The sequence below is a fragment of the Rhipicephalus microplus genome, chromosome X, assembly GCF_043290135.1.
Source record: "Rhipicephalus microplus isolate Deutch F79 chromosome X, USDA_Rmic, whole genome shotgun sequence".
NCBI lineage: Eukaryota > Metazoa > Arthropoda > Arachnida > Ixodida > Ixodidae > Rhipicephalus > Rhipicephalus microplus.
In genome coordinates, this window is record NC_134710.1 from 414337987 (window position 1) to 414363739 (window position 25753).

The window sequence follows — 25753 nt, forward strand, 5'->3', positions numbered from 1 at the left end:
TAGTAAATAGAAACGCCCGGGAGACCATTTGCCAGGTGACATCATTTTAAGCATAGGGTAGGTTATCTTCCCACTTTTACGTAATGATATTAGTGAGGCCTTAATAGTACTTTTATACTCCTCTGTCGGATCACAAGGAAGTTGTTTATAGAAATTTTCATCTGCCAGTTGGCGAAGCCCTTCTTCGCGAAGGCCTTCTTCGCGAAGAAGGGCTTCACCAACTCTCAGATGAAAATTTCTATAAACAACTTCCTTGTTTCACCGTTTCGGCGTACGTCATCACCCCTGCGTCCCGCGCCAATCTCTCTGGACTCGGAAAACTAGAAGGTGCAGTTTTTGGAGGGGAAACTGCCTGTTGTCGAAACGTTACAACTCCTCCGTCTCGGCCAGTTAATTTATTACCTGTTTATGTGGAAGTTGTTTTTGTTGATGCCATTATAGACACTGGAGCCGCCATTTCGGTAATTTATCTTGACTTGTATTTTCGCCTGCGTAAAGGCAAACTCCTTATCCCGGTCCCATGTTATGTGGTGCTAATGACAGTCCGATTTGCCCGACTGGATTGTGTACTGCTCGTATTCTCGTCGATTGAATCCGCCATCACATAGAATTGGCTGTGCTGTCTTCGTGCGCTCATCAGATAATCTTAGGCTGGGACTTCTTGTCAGCTGCATCTGCTGCAATTGCGTGTGGGCGGCCCCTCAATCGCATTACGGACACTGAGCTTTCTTCTGCTGCCGAGCTTTTGTCGCCCAACTTTGTCACAGCTGCGGATTTTCTCCTGCCTCTCGGACAAGAACGTGTCCTTACGATCAACTCACGACACATTCTAGATGGTGACGCTGTAGTTGTGCCTTGCCAGTGCTGTATTTTTTGACGAACCACCATCGTATCTTGTTTAGTGCGGTTCTCACATGGTCATGCAAGCATCACCGCCTGCAAAACAATGCCATAACCACTACTTCTAATAGAGTGCACCACTGTTGCCAGCATTGCCGAAGAAGCCCTGGTTTGTGTCGTCACTGGTTCATCTGCTTTGTCATTCTCAAAGTGTATGCCAGCTGAAGATTTATCTCCTGCTCTCAAGGACACTTTGTGTGAACACCTCAACCCAACGCAAACTGATGCTTTGCTAGCGTTATTAATGAAGCACAAAACTTGCTTTGACGTTTGTTCCGAAAGTATGAGTCCAAAAACAGTGGCCGCTCATTGTATCGACACCGACAGATCCCGTGTCATTCGCCGCCGCCCTTACTGTGTGTTAGCTTCTGAACGCAAGCTTATAGAAGAACAAGTCAACGACATGCTCGTGCACAACGTCATCAGGCCTTCGACAAGCGCATGGTCTTCTCCTGTTGTATTAGTAAAAAAAAGGATGGCTTGGTACGGTTTTGCATTGATTACAGATCCCTCAACAGAGTTACTCGTAAGGACGTCTACCCAATGCTTCGCATCGATGACGCTCTTGATACTTTACAAGGTGCCGAGTACTTTTCAAGTCTCGACTTGCGCTCTGGTTATTGGCAGATTTCGATGCATGAGTCTGATAAAAAAAAAGACTACGTTTGCTGCCCCAGATGGGCTCTTTGATTTCAATGTGATGCCGTTTGGCCTATGGAACGCCCCAGCCATATTTGATGGAATGATAGACACGGTACTGGGGGATTAAATTTGAAGACGTGCTTTTGCTACATGGACGACATCGTCATCTTTTCGTCCAGATTCTCACAGCCCTTGGAACGGCTAGACGAAGTCCTCACGTGCTTAGCTAAGGCCGGTCTGCAGCTCAACACTAAGAAGTGTCAGTTTGCCGGTCACAGCATCAAGATGTTAGGTCACGTCGTCAGTAAACATGGCGTTGAGCCCGATCACGACAAGGTTGCCGCAGTACTGCACTTTGCTACACCAACCACACCCAATGAACTCCGCAGCTTTCTTGGCTTGGTGTCGTATTGCCGCCGCTTTGTGCGTAATTTCGCTACTATTGCGGCTACTTTGAACAAACTTCTGACTGCGAGCGCACCCTTTGTCAGGTCGGATGACTGCGAAGCTGCTTTTCACACCCTCAAGTGATGCCTGACATCACGGCCAGTGATTCGCCATTTTGACCCTGCAGCACCTACTCTGCTACACACTGACGCAAGTGAACTTGGCATCGGTGCGGTCCTTCTTCAGCGGAACCACGTTTTCGAAGAACAAGTCGCGGCTTACGCGAGCCGCACTCTTTCACCTGCTGAGTGAAATTGCAGCATCACCGAGCAAGAATGTCTCGCCATCGTGTGGTTCGTACAAGTTTCGCCCTTATTTACACGGCTGGCAATTAACAATAGGGACTGACCATCATGCCCTGTGTTGGTTATCGTCTCTCAAAAATTTGTCGGGACGCCTTGGCCGTTTGGTACTACGATTGCAAGAGTATGACTACAGCGTCACATATAGGTCGTGTCGAAAGCACAAAGATGCCTACGCTTTGTCGCGTTGCCTGCTCTTGCAAAGCGCCGAACAGTAACCTTCCATCTGTTCGTCACCGCCCACCAAAGTGGCCAAGCAGACAGCTGCTAGTTTGAAAGTGTTTGTTGCTTCGGCGGACCTTCTTTCGTCCACAGTTCTTGCCTTGCTCCAACATGCCAATACCTACTGCCGCACAATCATCGATCGGCTCCCTGAATTATCGCGTGCTCCAAACAGCCCCCTAAGACAACAACTAGCACGTTTCAAGCTTCAAGATGGAAGATTATATCGCCAAATTTACCATCCTCTCTGTAACCAATGGGTTCCAGTCATTCCTCGCTCACTTCGTCAGGAAGTCTTACAGGCGTTTTATGACGACGCGACAGCTGGCCACTTAGGGTTCCACAAGACTTACAACCGCCTCGAGACTCGCTGCTTTTGGCCTGGTCTCTCCACTACTGTCACCAAGTACGTCGCTTCCTGCGCGTCATGCCAGCCCCGAAAACGTACCACGTCTCTTCCCGCGGGACCATCAAAACCATTGCCATGCCCGTCCTCTCCCTTTGAATTTGTGGGCACAGACTTATACGGACCTCTTCCACTTACGCCAGCCGGTCACCATCGAATTCTAACTGCCGTAAACCACCTTACTCGCTACGCAGAGACGGCAGCTCTTCCGTCTGGTGCTACCTGTGAAGTCGCCGATTTTTTCCTTCGCGCCTATATTTCACGACATGGCACACAGCGTGTGCTTCTTGGTGACCGTGGCAAGACATTTCTTTCACATGTTCTTGCTGAAGTCCTGCAGGCCTCTAACACCATCCACAAGACCACATCAACGTATCACCAAGAAACTAATGGTCTGACTGTGCGTTTTCACCGAACTTTGTCCGACATGATCTCCATGTACTTTCAACCGGATTACAAAAACTGGGACACTGTCCTTCCTTTCGTCACGTTCGCATATAATACTTCCATACAGCGTACGTCGAATCACAGCCCCTTTTTTTCTCGTTTATGGCCGTGTACCGAGTTTTGTTCTGGACACAACCTTTTTGTCCACATCTTCCGTTTCATCTTCATCTCTCCCGGAAGAGTCCGCCGCTCGCGTCGCCCGCTGCCGTGAAATCGCCCGCGTTAACCCTGCCATCATTCAGGAGAAGAGAAAAATTGACATTGATGCAAAGCGTCGAGTTTTTCTGTTCCGCCCAGGCGACGAAATCATTTTGCGGACACCAGTTCGTGCACCTGTGCTCTGCGAAAAATTCTTTCACTGATATCTCGGTCCATACACAGTTCTGGAACGAACATCTGAGGTCAACTACCACGTCGCTCTTGTCAACGCGACTCCTGATTGTCGTCGCCGCCACACCGAGGTCACCCACGTCTCTAGACTAAAACCATATATTCGGCGTTCCAACCCTTTCTAACTTGCTGCCCTCTTTCGAGAAGGGGGGAATATAATGTGAGCGCTGATTATGTACTTCATCTTCGTCAGTATGACAAAACCATTGTAGTGATCATCATCGTATGTCACATGGGCTGGGTCTCTTTGGCTCGTGCATCTGTAATAAGAATATAACCTGTTTACTGCCGTACCTGTACCGGACGTGGTCTCACAATTTATATATATATATATATATATATATATATATATATATATATATATATAGGGATATCAAGAGAGAGACAGAGAACTGTATAGATGCTCTTGCACTTTTATATTCGCATACACAAAGGTGACACGATGCGCTTTCTTAGGTACCATGGAGTTCAATCACACTTTAATACGCCGATGAATGGCGCCCTCAGCCCAATTTCTGCGTTCAATATGCGACCTTCATCTTGTTATCACACATCTGCTGATTATGCTTTGGCAGTTAACATCTACAGACACCACAGTGGTTTGTTTAAGAAATGGATCATGGATGTTAGTCGTCGGAATGGAGATGTAGGAAGCGTCAACAAGGATACATCCACGTTGAACGTAGCTACAGCTGCCAAACACCGAAACATACATTTCAAAAACCCTCATTTCTCAATGTACTGTAATAATTTGATTACCCCTGTATAGAAGCGTTTTTCGTTCGTGCAATGGACTGATTCCGATGACGGAGAAGCTCAACCAAGTTTTTTTACAAATTATTGCGGGTATAACTTTTCATAATAGGTTTTACGCTTTCTCGCATATATTCAGGCGCGTGTGTATTATATTTTGCCTTGTTTTCTAATAGTCTGAACCTGCTTCTGGAGCATGCAATTATTGATAATATTTCCAATGATATATTACTGTTAATAGTTTAGTATACACAACTAAACTCTTTTCTTTGAAAATGTATAATTTGTGTTTCAGACGTACTACGTTGTTCACACTCATTATATTTGAATTACCATTTTAAGAGTACTCTAGGCATCTGCATAAATACGCTAATACAAACGGGGTAAGCAAAGTTTGCCTTTGAAAGAACAAATTGTTGGTGATTACAACGTTATACTATATGTCTTTGCTTCCTTTCTAATTGGTAGTTAGCTCTATATGACTGGTGTAAACAGTTCTTGTCGTGCAGACACCACCAGCTTGTTACGCTAGGCAATAAATTGTGAAAAAATGATCTATAGCGTAATGCCCCCTAACGCACGTGTAGGTAAAAAGTAGTAATGTAAACTATGTTCGATACGACACATTGTTTGCCATTGGTTCTTTAGCATTTAAAATTTTCGGGGTGCCAGAATATTGCCTGCATGTTACATGATCTGATGAAGCCGGGGAGCATCTCTTTCTAAATGCCATTCAACTAGGCTAGCTGACAATCACATTAGCAGCGGCTACATATAGCAGCTGCCGAAATGGAATATGAGTATAAAAATATTTACACTTGCAGAATAATGTCGTTTAGTACGTTGTGCGCGTATGCACTTCTGTGAGCTCATACTTGCTTAAAGAAGAACCGAGAGAAATAAGCAGCGCTGCACGTTTGTGCTTCTTTGTTGCCCGTGGTGTATTTTAAGCTGTAAAAAAAATTCAAATTGGGTGAAACCCGAATGTTAACTAAGCCCCTCCATAGTTCTGAAAACCCCTGTATTTTACCTTCTCCCTATTTCGGTGGGTCAAGTTGTAAGGCAAGCTTAAAGCTGAGCTTCCTACTTAGCTCTCTAGTCCACTGTTTCATTTGAGACCTTTTTTCGAGCTACCACTATGGCTTCAAGTTACCATAAGCAAGGCTGATCAGGTTTATTAGAGTCAAAAGCGAAATAATTTTTGGCTTTTCGGTACAGTAAAACTTAAACTAAAAAAACGCTTCCTCGCACTCATCGGCTCGCAACAGCTTCAACAGAGCAGCGGTGATGATTTATCTTTTTCGAAGAAAATATTTTCCGGAAGCAGCAAAAGCTTTGACCTGTTTTTTAAACGTTTGCTCATGCCCATCCTTAACTGCATCAACAAGTCACAGCAGAATAAAAAAAATATGAACAGGTGATGTAATATTATAGGGCCCTTGTTCAGCACTTGCCTGCTCTGCAATACTACAGCACAAGGCACGAAAGCGTCGCATAGGCGGCCCGCACAGCAAATAGCCAACAAGGAAAATCATCACAGCGGAAATGTTGGCCAAATTTTACAATGTTGTAACATTGGCTCGTAAAATTTTTCATTTTCCGCAAGAGTATAATTGAGTGATTCCTGCTGTGACGGAAAACTTCGCCTTACTTGTGGGTTTCCCTAGTGTGCCGCCAGGAGTGACCAATGTCAAAAGTGAGAGGGCTCAGCCCCCCAACTTTATTTAGGGGGGGTGGTCACGCCCTGCTTGTCCCCTCCCCCCGCGGCTGATACGCCTCTATACACACAATATTTTACTTGAAGTCACGTAGCACATGACCTTATCACTAACTGGTATCTGACCAATAATTCCTCGCATATCACCTGAAGGCATTAAGTCTGACGCAACGAGACCCTCACTATGAATGAAGGAAAACAAGGGTAAATTAATGCGCTCGTTTCCTAAGTTAGTAACAATGTTATTGTGAACTGAGAGACAGTTATACCAAGGAAAGTGTAGGGGATGCTGTTACAAGTAATTGTAATGTACTCGGGAATAAAGAAAACTGGGCGAAAATATAACTTGTCGTGGGTAGGGACCAAAGCTGAGACTTTTTAATGACGCGTACGGTGCTCTACCATCTGTCAGCGCCTCCTGTGTACAATGAAGTAAGTGTAAGACACTAATATTGTGTGTGGGACACTCATATAACGTAGTATTTTCTAAGTCCGCTGCGTTTGCAAGTGTTACCCAGTGTTTCTGTTAAGCATACTTCTTCAATGTTTACTGCCTCCCTTCGAAAGTGTCATGCATTATATGAATGACTGAATTTCTAGTTTAATTAGTGTTTTCATAAACAATACATATGTTCCAGGAGTATTGTCTTTTGTAGTGTGCACTTACGCCGAGTGCACTTTGTATACTTCCGACTCTTGGACGAGAACGTTATGCGTATCAAGCATAGCATTGGAGCGTGTGCATTGGAGCGTGTCCATCAGCATGGTGCCATATGTCATCATGATGTAGCGCAGGTTGATAAGAAGCATCAACAGTCGCAATACGTTTTTGGCTCATAGGTATATAAATGGGAACAGAAATTTACGCGATCTAGGCAAATAAAAAACATTTTTTTTTGTGTATACAGTATAGTAGATGGTTTTTGACGCTGTTGTGAAAGACTCCGGAAACTTAGACCACCTGAGAGTATAAAGTGCAACTAAATTGAAGCACACAGGTCTCAAGCATTATGCCTTCCGTTAAACACGTGGGCGGCGTTCGATCCCGTCACAGTCGGGTCAGCAGTCGAGCACTATATCCACTAGACCACCATAGCGGGAACACAGGGTGTATTCTACCGTACGCAACGAGAAAGAAATTATAGGGTGAGGAGAAACTGATTCCGGTAACGGTGCAGGTCTTGTGCGATGTTTTTGCAGGCAGCGAATGGAAGCGCGTGCGCAGCGTGCTCAACCCCACGTTCAGCTCTGTGAAGATGAGACAGATGGCGCCCATCGTTCACACCTGCGTGGACACTATGATGGAAGTGCTCGATGAGCGCTGCGGCAGCCAGCAGACGGTCGACATGCTCAAGGTGGCCCAAGGCTACTCTCTCGACGTCATCACCAAGTGCGCCTTCGCATGGCAGGTTTGTACTTTTGCTGCATGCTTAGGCCTGTCTTCGCTAGAAGACAGCTGGCTCTGGAGGTTCACTGCGGAGCACAGAATACAAAATACGATAGCAGTTAAAGGTTGAGCTAGGTTTAAAGACCAACTCTGGTAAGCTCATCACAACGGTTTCGATTACACGTGGCGTTTGCTCGTCATAACCTATACGTTATGGGCCGTGCAGACAGCCCCAGTTGTGTGGCCTGTGGCACAACTGAAACAACTGAACATATCTTGTGCGTCTTCCCATGATATATTGCGCGAAGAAATTCGATGGCCACCGTCGTGGTGAAGCGTACGAAGCGGCAAGGTTCCGAAGAAGTTCATTTGGGACCACCACCTAGTCATCAGCGCGATATTTTAAAAGCGCCGACCAAGTTTTTAAGAGATACAGAACTCGACAGGAGACTCTAAATTATAGCAGACAGCTCTTATAGCAGATGATCTTATAGCAGACAGCTGGCTTACATTCTCTCGTAAACTACATGAAAGCAACAAGTATGCCAGAAGGAGACCCTCGCTCTGATGTATTTAGTCCTGCTGCATTGATTCTGACTTGAGCTAAGTTTTAAGAACAGTGGCCATTTGCACATTACATTGAGTCAACTTTCTGAAGTGTTTATTTCAACACTAAATCCAAAGTGACGCCGCCAATAAAAAGTTCGAATTTCTTAATTTTAATGTGCCATGAAGGCCATTAGGTGTATTTTAAACAAATGAATCATAAACGACATTTTTGTCAATTATGAAGTTATGCATATTTTTTCTGCTGATGCGTGACCGTACGAGCTTTCTGAGAGTGATGCACAATCGCACATACGCGTTAAACGCAATATCCCGTCCTCCTATCAATTATGAAAGCTACAAAAACAAAAAAAAGTTTTCCTTATAACCCCAACCATGCTTCTTCTAGTGAAGAAAGGGCAGATCAGCAGAATGCGCCTCCACTTCCTAAAGGCGAAAATCAACAAAGGTATTTTATATGCTTGGCACCATGTTTTCATTGTATTTGTACCATAGAGCGACTTCGGAAGAAGTCAGGGCAAGCTCGAAACCTAGAATTCTCTGCTCGCGTTAGCCTCCGCAGCTCTTAGCGGCGGGTTGGCGCGCAACGCCCTCGCCAAGACTCGGATATACGTAGAAAAAACCCACCGCTGAGTTTTCCCTGCGTGACCACCGCGCCAGAACGCATAGTCTGGCGAGGGGAAGAGGAGAAATTGTGGCAAACTAAAAGGGGAACTCGACTTGTGCGTATGACGCTTCTCGGTAGACTATATGGTGTCAGCAGGGGGGCTATCGCGAAACACTCCTAACCTTTCATCGTATACTCTATAGTCAATATCCTCGACACTGGGCCTTTAGGGACTACGTACACCCTCTCGGCGGTAACTGGTGCGTGCGTGCATGCGTGTACATTTTCTAACAAACTGTTCACACATGCACACACAACGTCATTGTAAATGAAAGTTCAATGCTATCTAGGACAGTTACTATATATAGAATATCGGGGAGTGTGATACGCCCTAAGTAGTTTGCCTTCCCTCAAAAGAGCTCTCCTTAATCTCCTCGAAGAGGACTGACTTCTCCGCATGCGTTCGACAGTAGTGATTAGAAGGGCGTTGCGCAGAGTGAGTCCTTGCGTCCTTTCATCCGTCAGTCATCACCGTCGCAACATTCACTTCTCATTTCCGTTTTTGCATCGTCGGTAATTGTGCCTCTTCGCAGTTCAGAAATTCAGAACAGTTCAGAGCCGTGCAGAGCGCAACACTGGCGCACAAGTTTGGGCACGTGTCTTCACTTATCTGGCATTCACAAAACAAGTTGCCTAATCGTTACAGATCCATAAATAGTTCAGTTAGACAATATATATGCGCTTTTGGTAAGGTATTTCTATGCTGAAATTTTTAACTTCACTGCTAAACGTAAAACTGCATGCACCGGAAGTATAGTTCTCTGCTCAAACGTGTATATATTTTGAATTCTAAAAATATGTATATATAGCTCACAAGCGCTGACAATAATTAACACTTTCAGCCAGAAGCTTTTGTGGATCTCACAAATGCCTTATTCTAAGCCTGAAGAGCTTCCTAATCGGCTTGTACGCGTGCGCTGACGACTTGTTGTTTGCGTCAGTCAGTTTGTTTGCGTGATTGACAAGGAACATTCTTTGGAACTGATCTGGCATCAGTACTACCAGTCATCTCGTGGGGCTGTTGCCAATGCCTTAGGAGGGCTTTAGTTTGGAGTGCATTGAAAGCAAGGCTGGACTGCTGTTTCCAGCATTCCGTGGTTCTTGCATAAGCGTGGCCATGGTTTTCACAATAACACGCGAGAAGCGTTTACTTTTGCTTAATCAGCGGCTGCAACTGTTCTCAATTTAAATGAAGAGACGACGTATGGGAGCGCAATATTCTAATCCGTTGTCAACCAGTGGGAAGAGCGTGACTGATGAGCGTTTGCAGGCACGCACTTCCTGCTACATGCTCGCTGTGTTTCTCGCTCTTTTGATGTTTGAGGCGGTGCTAAGCTGTGGAAGCAAGACTTCTGCGAGATTTATTTGCTCTTGTCTTATGTGCCGTCTTTACTTCGCCTCTCAGTCCATGTTGGCACACCCGGTCTTTTAAAATGAATAACTGCTTCAACTATATATTATTCTTTGCACTTGAAGTCAAGAAGGAAGGACAGTCCTCGAAAACAGTAGGCAAGTCGTGAGGAAGTTTGCTGATGCAGCAAGCAGGTACAAGTTTCTACTGCGTACGACTATTGAACGATTGATGCATGCTGCTTGTCATCTCTCGAGATATATATATATATATATATATATATATATATATATATATATCTTCCAATGGGTATGAGCCGTGACAGTTATGATCCGTAACCGTAACATTATATACACAAAAACTTGAGGCAAGTAAGGCTCTTGTCGCTTTCAGAAAGAAACTCCACGTTGAGAGAAAAGCCATTTGCCTCAAGTGAAAGAACACTGTCACTAAGAATTAACAAAAGCATGATATAACTATTAAATTGGTGACTTGAAGGCAGGTGTTTATATTACAAGTTGTAGTACGTGCCAATACTACATTTTTTTTTCGAAGTAACGAAAGTCACTTGTACATCGTCACCACATTTCGAGGTAGAAACCGAAACTGATCTCGTCCGGTGCACTTGAAGCACGACCGTTCTGTTACGTCATATTGAAACTACCCTCGAGGCAAAATTGACGAAATTTTAACGAAGACGCGTGAAGGTCGGGTCTTTTTTGTTTCGTAAAAATACAAGTCACCTTGCTTGCGCTAGCGTATCGCCGCACTTTCATGTGTATAAGGTGTCCAGCGCTTCTCTCTGTCCTTCGAACTATGCGCAAGAAACCCGTAATATCAATTATTTATTTGTTCGGAAAACAAAAGTCTCAGGAGTAGCCACAACGGCACCCCTTCAAGCCGATAGGTTAAATCGTTCTTTGCGCTTTTTTTGGTTGAAGAAAGAAATTGACAAGCAATATACATTGCGCGCTTTCAGCTTTCTACGTGTGTTCTTAGGAATATATGCCAATTTTTTTCTTTTTTTAGGGATTCTCCTTTGGTCTACCATGATTTAAAATTGGTCATTTCACTGTCACGGGTAATTTTCGTCGGACGTAACTGAGTTGTCGCGCTTAGTGCGCGCTAGGTAGGATTCATTTCAATTTCACACATACAATCGGATGGCGAATATATAGAACTGCGTGCAACTGTGGTGACAACTATATACTATCTGTGCCACAGAGTATCGTTACCTATGAATTTTTAATAGAAACTACTCCACTCCTTCAATACTTTACAGAGGTATTTGACAGTTTCTCGGTAAATATTCCCATGAATGTCATTCTAGTTACAAAAAAGTACGTTCGCCATGCATGAAGTTTGTGTGCAGAAATGACAAGAACTTGAATGCGATATAAAGGATAAAAATATATTGTCTAAAAAAAGACACCTGGTATATCCACGAGCAAGAGAAGGTGCCAAGTCTGGCTATGATCTCGTGCATTGAAGGTGTCACTACCGTCTCCTCGAGCCGTGAAATCTGCGCACAGTGAGCAACCATAAAAGAGTACCGAATAAAATACTCGGGAAAGCAGTCGTGTTGGGTGAAGTCCAAAAGCAAGCAAAGTAGACTGGCCCATCGACTACTCATTTCCGCACATTATCGGGAGGTGTTTGCACTTTGATACTTGTAGCCATCAGCGTATGCTGTTCGTGGAACGCTTCGTTAACGTGGCTGTTCAGCAGTAAATGTTTTCTCTCTCACTATCCCAGGTGTCTCAAACATACTTCAACTAACCAGCTGCAGTCACGAAAATATGCTGCTCCGCGAGGGCCAGGACAGTGATGAAGGCACGAGCGGGTGGCAGGGATAAATACTTTGCACAAACGTTCAGCTAACGTTGCCCTTTGAAAGACCTTTTGCATATTTCATATATGAGTCGTTTTTGAAGACCGTTTGACGCCAGGATGCCAACAGTATACCTAAAATTATCTCAAATCTTTACATCGATTATGAAATTTATATTATGGTTTCATGTACTAACACATGGGGACCACAGCGTTTCTCTCGCAAAAAATGCTTTGGACAAATAATGCTTGCATATCATGCATATACATTCGTAGATTTTTTCATTATGCAGAAAACACTAATGTGCGGACCGCATGTTTGGGGCCATTGTCCTCAGCGATCAGTTTTATTCTCAACAACTTGTAGTGTTCAGCCCGCCTCTCCCCCCCTCCCCCCACACCCCCGCCTCCCCCTGAAATCACGCAGTGATCACTGACAACCCATCAAATGGAGAGTTCATTCCTCAAACAAGGAAGAAAATGTCAACTTCGCCGGAAAGCTCTCAGGCACATGCACTGCTCCCAAGCCTTCCTCTCTCCCGCCGAGCACCGCATGCCCTTAATTTTCTGACCACCACCACTCCGGCCAGTCTGCAGCCAACTAACTCCATGGCCAGCGCGTCAGCTACCAGCTTTGTAGGTGACAGGTGGGCCACACGAACAGGTGATGCGCCGCACGTGGCGTGATTGGCGCTGTCACTGGAGCGGGGCTGTGGTTCCAGCATATACATGCTTTCAGAGTAAAGTAAGTTTGTTGTTGTGGGTTCACTTTGCTGTCTTCCGTGCAGTGCTCTTTGCCGTCGACAAACACCCCAACCATGCCGCAGTCGTGGAGTTTGACCCGGATGCCGGGCTATTCTAACAATTAACCCTAAGAAAACTAAGTTCATGATATTCCACTCAGCTAACAAAGATCTTTCCTCCCAAGTTTTTATGAAACTAAATGGCTCAATTATTAACCCTGACACCGAATGCTCTTTCTCAGGACTCATCCTTGACAGCAACCTAAAATACTGTTATCATGTTATTCATTTACGCAAAAAACTAGCATTTGGTGTCAGGATTCTAATTAGAGCATGTAATTACTTTAACTCTGCCACTCCAATCAAGGTATAATATGCTTTTATTCACAGCTATAATAATTATAGCATCACCACATGGGGAAATACATAACTCACCCATTTATCTCCCATTCAGCACATTCAAAACTAAGCTATCACAGTGATAACTTTCAGTTAATATCGCTCTAGTGCATCATCATTACTTCGTAACTTTGAAATACTTTCTACAGTTAGTTTATTTGCATATCATCTCATTATTATGCTGTGGAAGTCATTGCACTATCTTGTCCCATCAAGCATCTTTTATGCAAATGCTTGGTCAAACTTTAGCCGAACTAGATTCGCTTCAAATGGAAATTTTTACTACCTACTATCCGCACTAATTTTGGCCGCCACACTGCATATTTCTCAGCATTATCTATATGGAATTTATTGTCAACCTACATCAAACAGTGCTAGACAATTGGCTGATTTAAAAACAATTGTATTCGTATTTGATAAACTACTAGATGTTTTATCCTGCTATATTGTTTATTGCACTCTTTTCTTCACTTGTGTCTTATTTATTGTTGGTTTTATCAATTTACTCATCTCTCTGTTTTCACTGTTACTGCTAATTGAGTAAATTTTGAAATCCTATATTGAACAGGAGGTCCCCTTTTAGCCTTGTGCTTTTGGACCTCCTCCTGTATATATACTTTGTATGTTGTTCCTTTTTCTGTAATAATAACTGAAAAATAAACATGAAACTTGAAACTTGAAACTTGTGGCCGCTGGCACCGTCTTCCCCGCTGTATTAATCACTGGGTCTGCGATGGCAACGGACACGTTTTCGGGTGACAGCTTTCCTCCTTCGAGTGATGGCCTCCATTCTGCCGTAAGCGGCATTCTTCACAGCCCTTCAAGCAGCTGCTCTTCCAGTTTTTTGACGAATCAAGTCTTAGTGCCGGTACCCGCGGTGGATTTCGGTCTGCCACGCTGGCAATTGTTCCACGAGCGTTGAGGACGAACAAGTTGGTGGCTGCGGTGTCTTAAGTGGGCAGGCTCATGGGTGCTAGGGGCTCCTTTTTTTCAGGAGCCACGTGTGTAATGTTTCGCTGTCTCCGTCTCTCTTTCTATCAGATCGTGCAGTGTTCCCTCCTACATTTCTTTCTACTCTCTCCTGTTAATTGGAGTTTCAAGCAGGGCAACTCTCGAGTCTTCTATGCTCGTACTTTTCTAGCGCCCGAAAATAGTCGATTGTGGTAAAAATGAACCAGTATGCTCACCGTTGGCATCGCCGGATTTTCAACTGGTCAAAACTTGGACTACAGCTTCAAACATGATGCGACCTGGGACTAGCCAATCAGTATCACCTTCGAGTAGCTTAGGTTTAGAATCTCTGTCCCGGCTTCACGCTTCACAGTTAGCTGCTCAGTACTGGAATTTCGGTAGTGCTTCTAGAGCCTCACGATCAGCCCACCGTTGCCTTTTCGCTTCGAGGTCCACGGGTAAAACTTGTGCAGTGGCTCTTGATGCAATAAAATTAAAAGTTAGGTGCGTTGAATTAACGACATTTTTGGTAACATTTCGGCGCTCACACAGTGGACGAGAGAACGGAAGGCTAGGAGACAAACCAGCGCCATCTCATAACTCAGTTTATTGAAAGAAATACATGTAATGTATATCCCAGGGTTGTTTGTCTCCTAGCCTCCCGTTCTTGTTCTTGTTCTGGTTCATCAATTATCCGTGGCACATGCTCACTATGGAGGATTGGTTCTGCCGTCCACTGTGTGCGCGCCGAAATGTTACCATGAAGGCTCTTACTGTCTTTGTGTTTCTTGGATGACAACCCTCGCCTACGGATCGGCCACTACATTTGCCATTTTTCTCCCTCCGGCCCTAAAGCTACGAGTGAGAAGGACGACCTGCCAAGCACTGTTGCTGCCGTGAAGTTTCCTTATTTTTCAGCGCACACATGGTACATATTGTGAGAAGAGAAGAGCCTGCACCACTCACACATGGTACAGTGGGGTTTGCTCACTTTTTCTGGCACATACCCGTTATGGTTTGCAGACACGCACAATATCGAAGTTGACTCAACCAAACTTTCAGCCGCAGTGTCCCACTACTTGTGGGCCCCACTGCTACCATTGGCGAGTAGTGGGGCACATACGTGCAATTCATTTTTTGCAAACACTCATAACCCCCACGTCGACACCAGTTGTGCTTACAACCATTGCTTGAATATGATTAGAACAATACTCAAGGGAATATAGCTATGACGCGATTTGCCGTACAGGTGGACTGCCAAAAGAACCCAAATGATCCACAGCTCTTGGGAGTTCGGAAGATCTTTGAGGAGGCCGAGAGTGCCGCTGTGTGCAACGCCATCCGGTTTCCCTTGCTGCGAGTCGTGCTTAAGTCTCTCTACCGTTTGAGCGACTACTACAAGGTTATACAGCACCTGACTAACAACCTGCGCCAGGTCATAGAGCTGCGACGACGGGAGCCCAAGGTGTCCGCTACAGACATGCTCCAACTGATGCTCGAGGCACAGGCAGGGGCTGAAATCTTTAAAAATGGGCCCATCAGGTGAGGGGTTGACATTTCTGTTGAGGATGACTGGGGTTGTCACCGAAAATATAAATATTTTATATTACAGTGGCGTACAATATTCTATATAAACGAAAAAATGCGGGAATGCAGGCAACGTTTTCAGCATAAAGAGAGCAGAATAAAAAAAATGCTGACGAAAAGAAAATATAGGTCTACGATATTTCTGTAGTATGTTGTTCTGCCTTGCGGAAGAAGTACGGGAAAAAATGGTGATAATTAACATATCAAGACTGCGTTAAGAAGCTCCGCAATTGGCTCAGCTTCCATAAGGTCCCGCCCAGACCCACGATTTTTTCAACTTTAAAGCGCCCTTGGATATCCGGGCTTCGTTTCTTGAAGCAAGATAGGGTTACAAGTCAATCAAACAGTTGAGGGAAGCTTCTGTAGCTACTTTTATGTATCATCAGAAGAAAGACTGCATAAAGCTTAAATCTTTTGAATCTTGCTAGCACAAGCAAAATGTTCTGTTCACTCTGTAATCAGAGTTAGCAGCCTCCCGCCTAGCTATATTTGTCGGGTGAATGAACTCTGCCTGCCCCAAGCGCTGCAGTGGACGCACAAACAGTCCAGCCTGCGCCCCATTCTTGGTAAGGCTTAGGGATCAAGTGCTGGAGAAACAGCCTTTAAAGAAGCTCTTGGTCAAAATTTAGTTGTGGTGTTTAACTTGTGCACGAGTCTACAGCCCCCGTCACGGTGATCTGGTGGATATTTCGCTCGGCTGCTAACCCGATAGATAAATATTTGGGGTTTAACATCCCAAAACCACAATACGATTATGAAAGACGCCGCAGTAGAGGGCTCCGGAAATTTCGACCACCTGGGGCTTTTTAACGTGCACCCAAATCCAAGCACACCGGCCTACAACATTTCCGCCTCCATCAGAAATGCAGGCGCCGCAGCCGGGATTGGATCCTGTGACCTGCGGGTCAACAGCCGAGTACCTTAGCCACTATACCACCACGGCAGGGCGATTGATAAGCCGAAGGCCACTGGATGGAATGCCGGACGTACTTTGATGTAGGCTAAATGGGGGAGCCCTGTGCAGCTTATATATATATATATATAAGAACGTTAAAAGGATACTGAGGAAAATATAAAAAAGACTAATGCACCAAAATCACACTCAAAAAGTGCCACTGTTCTGAAAAACAAAGTTTTTTAGGTATTTTTGTTCGCTGTAACTTTGGTGTCGGCGCGCAGTGGCAATCAGAATCGGGCATAGGCAGGACGTGCTGCATGTAGGTGAGATAACCGCTGGTCAAGAGGAACAGACAAATTACCATGAGAAGGAAAGCTGATTGGGGGGACAGAAAGTTGTGTGGGTGGACGAGATTAAGAAGTTCACGGGGATAGCGTGACCGCAACAAGCAAAGCGCTAAATTTATTGTACCAACCAAACAGTGGCTTTGTTCAACAGAGAGCACCATCATGCTGATGTATTAAGCTTCGTGTTGATTTACGTCAGCTTTCGGGTAAAGCACTCTTTGATCACTGGAATCGCACTGTTTGTTCAACCACCTGCCTCAACATCTCCCGTCGCTGTAGGTTGGTGGCATTAAAAATCAAAGCATTTCGTTATTGGCCCCGAGTTAGACCAGAGACGGCACATAGCGGCAAATGGACGAAGCTCGAAATTGTGAAGTCCAGTGTCCCGTCGCCACTTCAGCAGAGGTGTGCTTGGTGTTTTCTGCTCGAGATTGATAATATTAGGTGACAGAAACAGTTTCGTCGATGTAGATTAACGTTATCTTTTTCATGAAGTTTTGTAACCTTAGTCGGTGGTTTGTGCAGCGTTTCAAAAACCATCTGCACACACACTAGAATGCAAAAATTTCACAGATGCCTGTCTAGTTGGGTATGAAAACTAGGAAATGATTGAAACTCCAACCAAAAGGCTTGAACCCGCGTTTCGAAACTGACTTGGTTACTTGTTCAGGGAAAATGGAGACTACGTAGCAGTGGCGTCTTCAAAGATCTCCTGGGGTGGTTAATGACCCCCTCTCTCTTTCTAGTTTTGCCGTTTCTGGAGCACAGTCCATGTGTATGCACTGGGAGAAGGGTTCTGATAGAGCAGTTGTTGTTTTGGTTCGTTCGCTGTATATGCCACGACTCTGGCCGACTGGGTTGGTCCTACGCCACCTCTTGACGCCGGTCGGCGACGACGACGACAGTAGCTCTGGCCGACTGGATTTGCCCTACGCCATCTCCTGTCGCCGACAAGAGCTCTTGCCAGTGGTGCCCCATCCTCGAACTCCTGCGACCGTCTCCATCTTTCCTATCTTCTCCTCACTTCCGTCGTTCGCTGTCCCTACACCTTGCTCTCTCTTTCCTCTCTCTCTATCTCTTTACCTTTTCTCTCCCTTCCCTCCAGCTCTTGTGAGCTACTGTTGAGATGTCCTCCCCCTGAGAAACAGCTATGGTGCTCACTTTTCTGGTCTTTGCATTTAAAATCACCCCCCCCCACCTCATCTAGTAACCTATTCCTCCAGTTAGTCTCGGTTTCATGGGTGGTCGTTGCTTGGATATTCATCCGGTGGTCCAACGTCTCAGCATGCTCGGCGACTGTGCTGCGCTCTTTGTAGAGCTTCTGCACGTCGTTGGCGTGTTGTTTGAAACGTTACGGCAGTTTTTTCATCTCACCAGTAGGATATACGAGAGGATATACGAAGAATATAAGAGGATATACGAAGAATGGCACTCAGCGCATGGGATTTCGCAAATGACACCGGGGGTCTTGTGCATTGTTGGCCGGTCTTTCGGGCGGGGGAGTTGCTGGCCCCAACATACACGAAGGCAAGCGCGCGATGTGTACTTCTTCTTTTTGAAAAGCCACGCCAACATGGCGCTGGTTCCTTGGACATCTGGGACTGGCACGCGTTTCGAAGGGCTGCAAATTAATGCTGATTGAGGTTTTCGTACCTTCTATTGCTCTGCGCGGCGGGTGTTGGCTGGAAAGGTGTTTTTTGGGTATTCATTTTTTCTGGGGATCGAAATCACGTGGACCTCTTCTTTTTTTCGCTCCGTGTCCTGGGAGCATATGCTCTTAGCTCTCTGGAGTAGCGTGGTCACAACCGAAGCCTTGTGGCATGCGGGATAGGTTGACTCGTATTGAAGGTAGCAACCGGTGTGCGTTGGCTTCATATGAACAGAGAACTCCAGGCTGTTGGGCTTTTTTGCCACCTGGACGACGAGAAAGGGCAGACAGCACTCGCTTTCACACTCGGCTGTAAATCGTAAGGCTGGGTGCATTGAATATAAATGCTCGGAATTTAGACGGAAAAACGAGAGAGAGAGAAAGAGGGTGGTCAATAACTACCCCGCGAGTGCTTTAAAGACGACGCTGCTACGTAGTCTTAGTATACCCTGATTAAGGAACCATGTCGGTTCCAAACGCCAGGTTTCTGTAAAAACGTTTTGTTGGAGTTTATATGATTTCCCGCTTCATACACACACACACACACACACACACACACACACACACACACACACACACACACATATATATATATATATATATATATATATATATATATATATATATATATATATATGGGAAAGAAGTGTATACCTTAGGTCTCGTTTTTCCGTGGTTCGACACAATATTAATGAGATCTAACAGACAGTACTGCCCAGGAATGTACAGGGGAAGTTATTAGAACGAATAGAATATAAATAAGAAAGAAAAGTGGGTGAAAAATAACCAGCCGTGAGCAGGAATCGAACCTACGACCTTCGAATAACGTGTTCGATGCTCTAACCACTGAGCTATATATATATATATATATATATATATATATATTGTAGGCATCTATTATGCGCTTCATCCTCATCTGAACAGCAGTCAATCATCATCATATGTTCTGGCTGACAATCATCATCTGCTTGGCACGAGCGCTTCTTTGTCGGGTCCGTTGCGCTTGTTCGTTCCCGAGTTCACGGCCTATAAACCTCGCTACAACCGAGTCGTCATACGTGGTGGAGGTGGATTGACGTTCCCAGTACCTCTACTTACAACGCCTACTCGCTGGAGCTCCGTTCAGGCCGCCGCTTGGACCCTCAGTCCGCCAACATGTCTCAGAGTGAGTGGGTGGATGCCCTTTCGGCTCCCGTCTCTGCGCCGCAAGCCGTCTCTGCGCCGCAAGCCCCTCCTCTTTACATCGTAAACCACCAGCGTGACCCTCCGATCTTCGCTGGTCTCCGCGGCGAAGATGTGGAGGACTGGCTCGATAACTACGAGCGGGTCAGCGCAACTAATCACTGGGACGACTCTAACAAGCTCCGCCAAGTATCGCTTTATCTTACGGGCGTTGCCAAGACATGGTTCTTGAACCATGAGATCGACCTCACCGACTGGCCTGCCTTCAAGCAGCAGCTTCGCCAAGTATTCGGCACACCAGCCGTTCGATCCGCTCTAGCGAGGAGGGCCCTAGATACTCGCCAACAACATCCCGGCGAGTCATACACATCTTATATCGAGGATGTCCTTGCGCTTTGCCGGCGCGTCAATTCTTCGATGTCCGAGTCGGACAAACTGCGCCACATCCTGAAGGGCATCGGAAGCATTGCCTACAATGCCCTTGTCGCCCAGAATCCTTCTACTGTCACGGACGTCGTCTCTACGTGTCAGCGTCTCGACGAACTTGATTCTGTTCGCCTTCAGTCGGGCAATAGTGAACACCGTACCGCAGACCGGGACCTGCGTGACATGATACGGGAGATCATACGAGAAGAACTTCAATCAATGGGTATCTCAAAACCTTCTCCATCTGTCACACAGCCTTCAAGCATGGCCCTCCGTGACATCGTAAGGGAGGAACTAACATCATTCACCGGTCCAGCCTACGTCCAGCCACCTCCGTCTAGCCCTCCAACGTACGCGCAAGTTGCGGCCGCGCCTCCTCGCAACGTAAACTCTACTTCACCGCTGCCATCATTCACGCCGGTTGCTGCTGCACCACCGGTCCACTTCCGGCCAATACCACCCGAACCTCCGTCAGTCCACTTGAGTGCGCTATCTTCCGGTGTGCCGAACGCCCTCTACTACCCGCCTTGGCGCCCGTCTCGCCCAACATGCTTTTACTGTGGATATCGTGGCCATATATCGCGCCTCTGCCGCAAGCGCCAGCAGGACGAGCGTCGCGGGTACGACATGCGCGAACGGGACTTTTCCAGAGGGGACTCTTACGCTCGGAGTTATTCATCTGGACAGCAGCGGTCTCCATCTCCGCCCGCGTCGACTGAGACGCGGAACACTTACCGTTCAGGCCGACGCCGATCACCTTCGCCCTTCCGTCGCTCCTCCTCTCCTCTTCGGCCAGCCTCGTTTACTACTGATAACCGGTCGGAAAACTAAATGATGCAGTTTTCGGAGGAGAAACTGCATGTAACAGTAGGACTCATATTCCTCCAGCACGCCCGTTCAACATGGTTTCTGTTACGGTGGAAGGAGTTCTCGTGGACGCTTTGGTGGACACCGGTGCTACAGTTTCTGTGATTAGGTATGATTTGTGCAAACGCCTGAAGAAAGTAATGACACCGTATAATGGACCCAATCTAGTCGAAGCCCAGGGGAACGCTATCCGCCCTTTTGCTCTTTGTACTGCTCGTGTGTTTATTGATGACATTTTGCATTACATCGAGTTCACTGTGCTTACCCGGTGCTCTCACCAGCTGATTCTAGGGTGGGACTTCCTATCTTCTTCTTCAGCCGCTATATGTTGTGGTGAACGGATTCTGCACCTAACTAATACGGACTCCATGTTCGACGAAGGCGTCTACAAGCCTCTACGCCTGTTCGCTCGCGAAGATCTCGAACTACCACCACACCAAGAACGAATTGTGACCCTGATTTCTAAGGACATCGACCACGGTGACGTCTTGGTGTCCCCTTCGTCGACTTGCGTCGCAAAAGGCATAGCCCTTGCATCAGGTGTCGTACGCTTTCGCCATGGCTCCGCGCTCGTCATTGCTACGAATGAAACGCCAGAGAAAGTTCTCCTGCCAGAGGGCACTGCAGTAGCCTGTGTTGTGGATGCTGAGCCTGTCAGCGTCACGCCACTTAACCCTGCCTCTACCAACGACCGTTCTATGAGTAAGCCTGCCTCATCCTCTCCCTTCACAGCTCTTATCAGTGATGACTTAACAGCTATGCAGGCGCAGCAGTTGCTTGCGTTATTAACGAAACACGCCGATTCTTTCGACACCTGTTCCTCAACGTTGGGCCGAACTACCACTGCGGCGCATCGCATTCAGACGGAGGGAACATCTATTGTACATCGCCGCCCGTACCGCGTGTCTCTCGCTGAGCGAAAAATCATCGAGGAAAACGTCGCCGACATGCTCCAACGAGAAATAATTCGTCCATCAACTAGCCCTTGGTCATCCCCTGTTGTTTTGGTACGGAAAAAAGATGGCTCCGTGCGCTTTTGCGTTGATTACCGGGCACTTAACAACATCACACGCAAGGACGTATACCCCATGCCACGCATCGACGACGCCCTTGATTCACTGCAAGGCGCCGAATACTTTTCAAGCCTTGATTTGCGTTCGGGATATTGGCAAATTCCCATGCACGATGACGACAAAGAAAAAACGGCATTTGCAACCCCCGATGGCCTATACGAATTTAACGTGATGCCTTTCGGGCTCTGCAATGCGCCCGCGACGTTTGAACGCATGATCGACACCGTCCTGCGTGGTCTGAAATGGAAGACGTGTCTCTGCTACCTTGATGACATTATCATCTTTTCATCAACGTTTTCTCAGCACCTGAGCCGCTTGGATGACGTCCTAACATGCCTCGCCGGTGCGGGTCTGCAGCTCAACACTAAGAAGTGCCGTTTCGCCACCAAATCCATCAAGGTTCTCGGTCATGTCGTCAGCAAGGACGGTATTCGCCCTGACCCCGAAAAGATCGCTGCCGTCCTTCGATTTCCATGCCACACAAGACTTAAGGATTTGCGAAGTTTTCTTGGCCTCGCATCATATTTTCGTCGCTTCATACAAAATTTCGCTTCAATAGCTGCGCCACTTCACAAACTACTTGCATCTAATGCACCCTTTGTCTGGTCCGAGGAATGTCAGTCGGCGTTTCACCTATTGAAGAAAGCTTTGACGTCAGAGCCTGTACTCTGCCATTTTGATGACACCGCCCCAACACTCCTGCATACCGACGCCAGCGGCTGCGGTATAGGTGCTGTTCTCCTCCAACGCGATAACTCTGGACGGGAAAGGGTCATCGCATATGCTAGCCGAGTGCTAACTTCTACCGAAAAAAACTATACCATCACTGAGCAGGAGTGCCTCGCTGTGGTTTGGTCCATACAAAAGTTCCGTCCTTATCTGTACGGCCGTCAATTCACCATCGTAACGGACCACCACGCCTTATGCTGGCTTTCTACAATGAAGAACTTGTCCGGACGCTTGGGTCGTTGGATTTTACGCCTGCAGGAGTATCAGTTTGAGATTATTTATAAATCGGGCAAAAAACATCAAGACGCCGACGCTCTTTCTCGTTGCCCACTACCTACAGCGTCGTTCGACACTCCAGCTGCCACCTCCAACGACACCAGTGCGGACGTGACTCCCACTTCTGTTGCCTTGCTCGCCTCGCTGCACCAACCGCCAATCGACGATGAACAACCCTTCAGTTCTCACCAGCAGGCTGACCCGTATTGTCGGCGCATTATAGACCACCTTTTAGGAGCTACGCGTCCACCCAATGCACGCCTTCGTCGACAACTCGAGCACTTCAAGTTTCAGGACGGTGTGCTGTATCGTCACATATATCATCCTGACGGCACACGCTGGGTACCTGTTCTGCCACGCGCTCTTCAACATCATGTACTTAACGCCTTTCATGACGATTTAACTGCTGGCCACCTAGGCTTTCAAAAAACCTACGACCGCATTAGAAGCCGCTTTTATTGGCCTGGGATTTCTACCAGCGTAGCAAAGTACGTGGGTTCCTGCTCTCCATGCCAACTTCGCAAACTTCCGACATCTCCCCCAGCTGGTCAGTTACAGCCAATGACGTGCCCTACAACACCTTTCGAGGTCGTCGGTGTCGATCTTTATGGACCCCTTCCTGTTACTGGTGCTGGAAATAGATGGATAGTCACCGCCGTAGACCATATGACACGCTACGCCGAGACAACTTCAGTAGCTACTGGTTCAGCATCGGAAGTTGCTGACTTCGTCCTTCAGGCCATAATACTACGTCATGGTGCACCTCGTGTACTTCTGAGTGACCGTGGAAAGGTGTTCTTATCACAGCTTTTAGGTGAAGTTCTTCGCGTTTCTGGTACCACACACAAGATGGCGTCTAGCTACCATCCTCAAACAAATGGTCTGACCGAGAGATTTCATCGAACCCTTGCCGACATGATCGCCGTATACATTCAACCGGATCACAGAAACTGGGATAAACTTCTACCGTTCCTCACTTTCGCCTACAACACCGCTGTTCAGCGCACAACAGGCTACTCACCGTTTTATCTCGTTTACGGACGTTCACCTACTTTCTTTATCGATGTTTCCTTCTTCACCAGCAATGGCCCTACATCACCATCTTCTTGCGAAGAATATATTTCTCGCCTTGCCCAGTGCCGCCAGCGCGCTCGTATGAACACGGAAACTACGCAACAAGCAAGGAAGGCCGTCTACGACACCTCTCATCGTGTGGTATCATTCCGACCGGGTGACGAGGTGCTGCTATTGACACCAATTCGCACACCTGGTCTCTGCGACAAGTTCCAGCCTCGATTCATCGGCCCATATGTTGTTTTAGAGCAGACTTCACCTGTCAACTATCGTGTGACGCCTCTTGTCGTGCCAACTGACCGCCGTTACCGCAGCACCGAAATTGTACACGTTTCCCGCATGAAGCTTTTCACACGGCGTTCCTCGTCACCTTGACTACCCGCCCGCAGCGGCCAGGCTGGCCGCTTCCACGGGGGGGGGGGGGAATCAGTGTAGGCATCTATTATGCGCTTCATCCTCATCTGAACAGCAGTCAATCATCATCATATGTTCTGGCTGACAATCATCATCTGCTTGGCACGAGCGCTTCTTTGTCGGGTCCGTTGCGCTTGTTCGTTCCCGAGTTCACGGCCTATAAACCTCGCTACAACCGAGTCGTCATAATATATATATATATATATATATATATATATATATTTGACTGAAATGTTTGCGGAAATTTTACTTTTAAAATAATTTCTGCAATCTCAAGAAATATTTTTTAGATCTTTTTCAATTACTGTCACCCTGGTTCAATGCGCCATTGCCAGTGCTTCACCTTATTATTGAGGACCATGGAAGAAGGAATATTCAGTGGAGAGGCCGTTACGTCACATTTTGTGAAGCAGGAAGTGGGAAAGGGCAGAGGACTCCTCCTCGCAAGGTTGGTCATTCTTCGATGGCTTGCGCATGGGCAACTGGCACCGGCAAGAGGAAGGCGAGCGGCGCGAGCTGATGTCCGACGCGCCGAACTCCCCCAGTCATCTCAAAGACGACCTGGAAAAGTGGAACTTTTGTGCTGATTTTAAAAGAGCAAGCGTGCTGCAGTACTCTCTTGTAGAGTGTCAGTGTGACATTCGCAGCCTCATAACGGCAAATATTGCGCATCTGCAATAAACTTACAGCTTGGAACTAGGGGTAATCCTCTGAATTCAAGAGAGCGACAGCGGAAATTGGGCGAAGAGTCACCACGAACAGGCCGTTTTCTTCGGCAGAGACGGCAAGTTCGGAGTATAGTACATAGTGTATAGTGTAAGAGTGAAATGTTATTTGATCTTGCTACTTAGCCAGATGAAGCGTATCTAAACCCGTGCGTGCACGACTGCTATGTGCACATAAGTATCGTTTGCACCAGCGCGCGACCGTTGATCATGACCATTGTTATGACTGCGACGAGCGAGCCATCGTGACAAAACCCTGAGCGCCGAATTAAAATAAAGAGAAAAGGAAGACGACTGTTCGGAGAGCGTGCGTGGCCGGCTTCGATGGTTGTCGGGGCTTTCGACCCCGTGTCCTAGGCGTTGTCCCCAGTCGAGCGTGACCTGGA

The 25753-nt window shown here is 46.7% G+C and overlaps 1 protein-coding gene across 3 annotated transcripts in view; it reads left to right on the top strand.

The window, feature by feature from the left end:
* Window positions 1-25753, top strand: part of LOC119160987 (cytochrome P450 3A4) — a 118033-nt gene that overhangs the window by 60758 nt on the left and 31522 nt on the right. For all 3 annotated transcript variants that reach the window (XM_075880282.1, XM_075880280.1, XM_075880281.1), the window contains 2 exons: window positions 7431-7635; window positions 15371-15663. In XM_075880282.1, coding sequence (XP_075736397.1) covers window positions 7431-7635; window positions 15371-15663 — 498 coding nt within the window. The remainder of the gene's footprint in view (window positions 1-7430; window positions 7636-15370; window positions 15664-25753) is intronic.